Consider the following 8,187-nt stretch of genomic DNA (forward strand, 5'->3'; position numbering starts at 1 on the left):
TGGCATCCCCAGCAAAGCACGTTGCTGGCTGTGATTGGGACGCTCGGTATCTGGGAGGAAGCCCGTCCGGGTCCGTCCGCGGTGTATGCCCTGCGCCCCGTGTGTGTGTCCCCGCTCCGCGTGTCGTGTGACTAACGCTCTCTCCGCCTCTCCCGTGTCTGTCCGTGTCTAGCTGTACCTGGTGCGCACCATGGCAGAGTCCTTGAGCTCCGCCGAGCTGCTGCGGCAGCTCAAGTCTCTGGGCATGGAGAGGCTGGTGCATGTGGTTAACGCGTTTCTGAGGCAGTCCTACACCTACCCGCCTCTCTTAACCTTCGGGGGTAAGACATCGTTCGTTTCCCTTGCTGACGTTCAGGGCACGGAGGCGAATGCTCCTTCGCAGGTCCTTCCTCCCACGCAGCAGCCTGCGGCCACGTAGATGGGCGCCCAGACCCCTTAGCGGAGCCGGGGGAGCCCGGCTCAGGTCAGGGCCTCGGAGCAGCCCCCCTGGGGCTGAGCAGCGTCTGGTGCGACTAATGCTCCCTGTGTGTTTTCTCCCACCAACGTTTCCCTGGATAACGCAGCTTTACATGGTGAGAACCATGCTAGAGTCCCTCATTGCAGACAAAAGTGGCTCCAAGAAAACCCTGAGAAGTAGCCTTGAGGGGCCCACCATATTGGACATAGAAAAATTCCATCGCGAGTCCTTCTTCTACACTCACTTGATAAATTTCAGCGGTAAGAGACACTGCTGACCAGCGCCCGGCCCAGCATGCTCTAACACCGCTAACACCGTCCAGAACGCTTCCGCCTGCTGACCGTCCCCGCTGAGGTCCCCGCACGCACCCGCACCAGGTGGTGATGTGTGGTAACCCTGTAGCCACCTTCACCTGCTGCCGTGCACGCATGGCCGGCCGGGTGCCCCTCCGAGCGGCATGGCCTTTGGACGGGTGAGGGCCGTGGGGCCGTGGCTGGCCCTTCAGCCACACAGGGTCTGACACGACCAGCGAACGTCCCCTCTGGCAGTGACGTGCGCAAAGGGCAGGTCCCCTGGCTCAGGCAGCTGCCCTGGGGAGACGCCGGTCCCTGGACCAGGGCGCCGGTGGGTGCCCTTGGTTGTCCTGTCACAGCCGTGTGCTCCCAACGGGAGGCCCCGTCTAGGCTGGGACGCTGCAGGTTGGCAGTGAATAACGAGCTTTTTGGTTTTCACTCCATCACAGGGCAGAAGCATAAAAAACAGTCCTTTTGCACTAACTAGACCCCACGGAGGGTGCAGGAAATGCCGCGTCTGCTCCCCAGCAAAACAGGGCCGTCCTGGTCTCACTGCTCCTTTTCAAAAGCACTTTCCTCCCAGCCCCCGAGGCCCACAGGGCCCACGAGAGGCACCGATGTCCCTGTCAGACCCACAGCCCAGACGCCCCTCTGTCCTTCCCTGGTGAGAGCGGGCACAGCCCGGGTGGCTTGCCTGCAGTCAGGTGTCCCATCCCTAGTGTGAGGGGCCCGCGACCCTGTCCACTCACCACCCCCGCATGGCTCCGGGCTGACGGCAAAGGACCTGGCGCCTGGTGCACGGCCCTCGCCCCTGTCTGTCTGTCTGTCTGTTTTTTGCCTGTGAGTCTGTGCTGTTGGCGGAGGCTGACCCGCTGCCGCCCGCACCCCCAGAGACCCTGCAGCAGTGCTGCGACCTCTCGCAGCTGTGGTTCCGCGAGTTCTTCCTGGAGCTCACCATGGGCCGGCGCATCCAGTTCCCCATCGAGATGTCCATGCCCTGGATCCTGACCGACCACATCCTGGAGACCAAGGAGGCGTCCATGATGGAGTGAGTGTCCCGGGCCCTGCGGGCTGTGCTCGCGGTGACCGGGGGCTGTTGGCTTTGGGGAGGTGAGGGGGGGAGGCGGGGCTGGGCCGTTCTCAGGGCTGAACTTGATGCCGTGATTCTAGGGAGAGACGAGAGAGTCAGACGAGGGACAGGTTTCTTGTCTTTTTTTTTTTAATGTTTTTATTGATTTCAGAGAAGTTGGGAGAGGGAGTGAGAGAAACATCAATGATGAGAGAGAATCATCAATCAGCTGCCTCCTGCACAGCCCCCACTGGGTATCCAGCCCTCAACCCGGGCATGTGCCCGAACCAGGAATCGAACTGTGACTTCCTGGTTCATAGGTCAACACTCAGCCACTGAGTCATGCCAGCCGGGCAAAAATAACATACTGTTAAAAATAAAGAAAGTCCTCATTGTTGTGTTTATTAAGAAAAAACTTAGAGGCCCGGTGCACAAATTCATGCCTAGGCCTGGCCGGCGATCAGGGCCGATCTGTGGGGCAACCAGCGGGGCAGTCAGGCCCCTGCTCACACTCGCCCTGGCTGGACTTGCACTGCCCACTCGCCGCCCTCCTCCCCCCCCCCGCTGCTGCCGCCAGTCGCATCTCCAGGGAAACTGCCACGGTGATGGGGGTTGCCCCCCGCTGGCACCTGCCTTGGCTGGCGGCCTGGCACCGCCTGCTTGCTGGCACCGCCGCCATCGCCACTGGCTGTGGGCAGCTCCTGGGTTGACCATCTGCCCTCTGGTGGTCAGTGCAGATCATAGCGACCAGTCATTCCACCGTTCGGTCGATTTGCATATTACCCTTTTATTATATAGGATAGGATGCCACATCCTTGTGGCAAAAACCTTTGAAACAGGATCAGGGAGACGGTGCAGCTGCTGGAGGCCTGTGACTCGGGCATGGCCCACGGGGTGGGTTCGCTGCCAGGCTGCTCCCTCAGGGCCTCGCAGGAGCCGAGTCTGGCGTTTGAAGGGATTGGTTTTCCTCATGAGAGGAGAGGAGAGTGGAGCGGGGGAGTTCTCGGGTCCGGGGAAGCTGCGTGTGTGAGGCTGGCTGACCTCTCCCCTCTGCAGGTATGTCCTCTACTCCCTGGACCTTTACAACGACAGCGCCCACTACGCCCTCACCCGGTTCAACAAGCAGTTTCTCTATGACGAAATCGAGGCAGAGGTGAGCTCCCAGGCACCTGGAGCAAGCTCTTCCATGTCCTTTGGGGATTGGAGGAAGCAAACCTACCCTCTAACACAATGAGGCTTAAACAGAGCAGCAATGTTTGACATCGATATTTGGGGTCAGCCCTCAGTCTGCGCCTCTCTGCGCGGCTGCGCCGTCACAGCAGGAGCTGGAGGGGATGAGCCGGCCGTCCCGGCAGCTCGCCCGTGGTGACGGCGCAGACACCTGCACGCACGGCCTGTGCTGCAGACACGGCGATGGCCTCTCGTGTGTGTCTTCCCAACAAGAGCCTCTGTCAGGTGCCGTACAGTTTGCGTCCTTTGCATCCCCGGCCGTATTTACTGCGAAACTGGAGGTGCAAACCTTCTGACCACCTTCCCCTGTGCCTCTGGCAACCCCCACTCACTTTTCTGCATTTGAGTGTGTGGCTTTGTTAAGATCACACACGTGAGACCATACAGTACTTGTCTCTGTCCAGTTTATTTCACTTAGCACAATGCCCTCAACATCATCCATGTTGCTACAGGTGTGGCAAAAGTCGGTTTACCGTTGTCATATGGAAAATAATACAATTAACAAGAATAATGATACAAGAATAACCTCTGCACACACAACACTGTGATGATGACCAGAGAGAAGGGTGGGGGCAGGAAGAACGGGGAAAGGGGGGTAAATGGTGATGGAAGGAGACGATTTGGGCCGGGGACCACAGCACAATAGACGGACGACGTGTGATAGACTATCCGTCCGGAACCATGTAATTTACTAACAGATGTCACTCCAGTAAATTCTGTGCTTCGTGCATTCACAGCTGTGAACCTACGCTTGCCCCACCCTGCATACATGACGTGTTCTTTATCGAAGGTGTTAGCTGATCTCCGTTCAGGGAATTAAAATGTAACGTCTGCTACATTCTTCTTCAGGTGAATCTGTGCTTTGACCAGTTTGTTTACAAGTTGGCTGACCAGATATTTGCATATTATAAGGTGATGGCTGGAAGGTGAGTATGTGTTCTGTGGTTTGGGGAGGGAACCTTGGGTGGCTTCATCTGATATTCGCATTACCATTCAGAGCCTGTGAGCAATGTCCTCCTTTCCTTCCATCCTAGTTTGCTTCTGGACAAACGGTTAAGATCCGAATGCAAGAACCAGGGGGCCACCATCCACCTCCCGCCCTCCAACCGCTACGAGACGCTGCTCAAGCAGAGGCACGTGCAGGTGAGGGCCTTCCCGCACGGCGCTCCTGGTCCTGGACCGGCGTCTGAAGCAGGGAGGCTTCCTTAGCGTTCGCGGGGTCTGAAAAGGAGTCCGTATGTCAAGTGACCGTGGGAACTTCCTTATAAAGTGTTGAGAGCTTAACGGACACGGTTTCTGTGGGACAGCCTGCAACACGAGGGAAGACTTGCAGCGCTGTGCACCAGGCCCTGCCCGGATTCCTTTTTTTCTTTTTAATTATCTTTTTAATGATTTTTAGAGAGAGAGAAAGGGAGAGGGGGAGAAAGAGAGACACATTGATGTTGGAGCGAAGCACGTTTAAATGTTCTGCATTATGTCTTCCTCTTACGGTTTCCAGGGGGGACGTGCACATACATGGTTTCAGCAGGTCACTCTCTCCGCCCTCTCACCCCCAGCTCCTGGGCAGGTCCATAGACCTCAATCGCCTGATCACCCAGCGTGTCTCGGTGGCCATGTACAAGTCCCTGGAACTGGCTATCGGACGGTTTGAAAGTGAAGACCTGACCTCCATCGTCGTAAGTGCCCTCTCTTCCCTCGGGCTCGGCCCAGAGTTGGATACAAGTCACAGGATCATAGCTGCTTTTATTTCCGTCCTTATCGACGCCTTGAACCAGTGATACCTTCAGTGTTTCGTCCAGAAATCAAAACACAGGCACTGATTAGCTTGGCCTTCTTTTAGCAGAGAATTCTTTTAAAGAGAATTTCATATAGCGGATAGACAACAGGTCCAGCATACACATCATACATATCATATGGCCCCTGAAGAGGAAAACCAAAGCAACAGCATGGAAACAACATTTAAAAACTCCTTAATATGTTTTTATTGGTGAGAGAGAGAGAGAGAGAGAGAGAGAGAGAGAAACATAGATGTCAGAGAGAAAATGTTGCCTCCTGCAACTCCCCACGCTGGGAATCGAGCCCACAACCTGGGCATGTGCCCTGACCAGGCATCAAACTGTGCGTGACCTCCTGGTTCATAGGTCGATGCTTAATCGCTGAGCCCCCGGCCAGGCAGGAGGGGCATGTTAAAGGCAGCCGAGCGGGCATGAGAGAGCTGGGTGTGAGAAGCCCACTCCTGCTGCCTGGCAGACCCTGCCTCATGCATTCTTGGTCCAGCTCGCTGACCACACCCGGCGTGTCAGCTCCGTCCTGCCCCCGCTTGGCGCTGCCCCGTGGGGAGTGGATGCCACTGTCTGGGCCCCGCTCTGTCCTCACTCCCGTCCTGTGTTCACGCAGGAGCTGGACGGCCTCTTGGAAATCAACCGCATGACACACCAGCTGCTGAGCAGGTACCTGTCGCTGGACAGCTTCGACGCCATGTTCCGGGAGGCCAACCACAACGTGTCCGCGCCTTACGGGAGGATCACCCTGCACGTCTTCTGGGAGCTCAACTACGACTTCCTGCCCAACTATTGCTACAACGGCTCCACCGGCCGGTGAGCGCCCCACCCTGGGGTCTGAGCCGCCCTGGCCAGGCCCCACCAGGTCCTGGTCGTGTCCTCGCTGCCATGGACCAGGCTCTCCTGGGTTTGGAGCCTGTTTGCTGGGCTCCTGATGCTCTTTGTTGCTGAACCCGGCACATTTACCAGCCTCACAGAATTTGTATCGTGCACGTCCTACTTTAGATTTCTCTGAGTTCTTCTCTGATCCTTATTTCAGTGAATTAGCAGAAAGATTTAACTGATGTTTAACGGAAAAACGACGAATATTTAAAAGTCATTACATTTTCCTTTCCTTGTTCTTATTTAGGTTTGTTCGGACAGTGTTACCGTTTTCCCAAGAATTTCAAAGAGACAAGCAGCCAAATGCTCAGCCACAGTACCTGCATGGGTCCAAGGTAGGCTCTGTGTGTGTGTGTGTGTGTGATGATCGTTAAGGCCACTGTTTAGCATATGTGGAAGTTTCATTTAAAGCAGTTCAGTTACGATGGTTTAACTCCATCATGCCAGGTATAAAATGTTATTGTTTTATTGATTGGTTGATTTTTAGAAAGTGAGGGAGTGAGGGAGGGAGAGAGAAACATTGGAGTGTCGCACCGCTGCCCCCTGCATGCCCCTGAGGCTGCAGCCCCGGCCTGGCCCTGACCAGGCCCGGAAGTCGAATAGGCCGCCCTTTGGGGCACCGGACAACACCCACTGAGCCTCCCGGGACAGGGCGGCTCGTTATTGGGCTTTTTGTGTGGGCGCACAGCTCATCTCACCACAGCTGGTTTTTGGGGGGGAGCAGGGCTGTATTTTATTGAGTCGGAAAAAAAATGAAACTCCAAACATAGTGACTCAGATTACAAAAGATACAGCCATAGCCCTGGCTGTTGGTTGGGTGTCATCTCGTGCACCGTAAGGTCACCGGTTGAGCTCCAGGCCCGGGCACAGGCCAGGGTTGTCTCTCTCTCTCCCTCTTTCTTCCTCTCTCTCCAAAAAAAATCAATAAACTATTCTTAAAAAAAAATAATAATGATAACATGCTCTCTCTCCAAGGAGCATGGCCATGCCCTTCCCACCCCCCTCACCTTCCTCCTCAGGCATATATCTCCTAAACAAGGGACCTCCCAAGGCTCGCACCTGGGGGAGCAGTGGGCAGCAGCAGGTCGTCCTGGACCCCCCGAACCTGCCTCCCAGGCCCCCTTTGCTCTGACTTCTCAGGGACCCACGGCAGCCCGGGCCGGGCTCTCCTTTTGCCTCTTCTCGGCCAGCGATGGCAAACCTATGACACGCGTGTCAGAGGCGACACGCAAACTCATTTTCTTGGTTGATTTTTCTTTGTTAAATGGCATTTTAATATATAAAATAAATATCAAACATATAAGTCTTTGTGTTACTATGGTTGCAGAGATCAAAACATTTCTCTCTGTGACCCGGCCCCAGAGTTAAGTCAGGGTTTTTCAGAACGCGGACACGCCGAGCTCAGAAGGTTCGTCATCACTGTCCTAGGCTCTTCCTTGTTTCATTGTTCTAAATGTGTTTTTGCTGCAGTCAACAAATTCTTGCCTTTCTAGCAAAAAAAACAAAGATACACCCACTGCAAATAGCACAGGGGGTTTAGCAGCAGCTTCTCAGGGCGGGCCGGGCGCGGCAGGCTTCCTCTTCCGCACGCCCTGTGATGTGTGCCCTCTGCCCGCTGGTGTGTGTGCTGTTCCCTTTGAAGTGGTGTCCCCTGTGGCCACGCAGCCCCGGGCGCTGTGGTCGGAAGCTCGGGGCTGAGATTTGGGCAGGACGTCCTCCTCGAGGTGCGGAGAGGAGCCGGGTCACAGAAGGACACAAAGGGGCCTCTTTAGGCCCTTTCAGCTGAGAAAGAAACAGTGCGAGTCCGTGGGGCCGGCCAGGAGCACTGGGAGAAAGGGAAGCCGGGGTCGCGGACGTAGAAGCGGCCTGGGCTCCGAGGACACGTGGGATTTCGAGGGGAAAGTGAGGCTGCTTCTATCCGCTGCGCGGCCTGCAGCGCGCTTACTGCCCCAGGAGCCCAAGGGAAATAGGAACTGGGCGCCCAGCTGGCTTTCCTTGCCGGGGTCCTCACTTCCTCCTGCCCCGGCGGCTGAGCGGTTGAGGAGGAGCCAGAAGTCTGGCCTTTGAAGGGAGGGCGTTCTGAGACTGACCCCAGATCTGCGCAGCCTCTCTGGGGAGGGTGGGGGGCACCATGCCATCTCAAGGGGTAGATTTGTGGGGGTGGTTCTGAGAGAGGCTCCCACAGCTCGGTTCTGTCAGTCCTGCTGCCCAGAGGCGTCACCTCGCGCGGGGCCACCTTGTGAAGGCGGCGTGAGAGTTCTCATGCGGCTGGCGTCCTGTGTCCGCAGGCTCTGAACCTGGCCTACTCCAGCATTTACGGCAGCTACCGGAACTTCGTGGGGCCCCCGCACTTCCAGGTCATCTGCCGGCTGCTCGGCTACCAGGGCATCGCGGTCGTCATGGAGGAGCTGCTGAAGGTCGTCAAGAGCCTGGTACGTTCCCTCGGGTGCACTTCCTCCTCCCCCCGCCCCCGCC

General features: G+C 56.5%; 1 protein-coding gene across 2 annotated transcripts in view; it reads left to right on the forward strand.

The window, feature by feature from the left end:
- The window catches only part of CYFIP1 (cytoplasmic FMR1 interacting protein 1), a 31,403-nt gene that overhangs the window by 18,183 nt on the left and 5,033 nt on the right, over positions 1-8,187 (forward strand). The window contains exons 15-23 of one of the 2 annotated variants that reach the window (XM_006753469.2): positions 173-320; positions 1,642-1,798; positions 2,876-2,972; positions 3,899-3,975; positions 4,084-4,192; positions 4,606-4,725; positions 5,447-5,646; positions 5,960-6,047; positions 8,001-8,144. In XM_006753469.2, coding sequence (XP_006753532.1) covers positions 173-320; positions 1,642-1,798; positions 2,876-2,972; positions 3,899-3,975; positions 4,084-4,192; positions 4,606-4,725; positions 5,447-5,646; positions 5,960-6,047; positions 8,001-8,144 — 1,140 coding nt within the window. Of the gene's footprint in view, positions 1-172; positions 321-563; positions 718-1,641; positions 1,799-2,875; positions 2,973-3,898; positions 3,976-4,083; positions 4,193-4,605; positions 4,726-5,446; positions 5,647-5,959; positions 6,048-8,000; positions 8,145-8,187 lie in introns of both variants that reach the window. The other variant, XM_006753468.2, reaches the window with a different exon arrangement.

The sequence above is a fragment of the Myotis davidii genome, unplaced genomic scaffold (assembly GCF_000327345.1).
Source record: "Myotis davidii unplaced genomic scaffold, ASM32734v1 scaffold811, whole genome shotgun sequence".
NCBI classification, from domain to species: Eukaryota; Metazoa; Chordata; class Mammalia; order Chiroptera; family Vespertilionidae; genus Myotis; species Myotis davidii.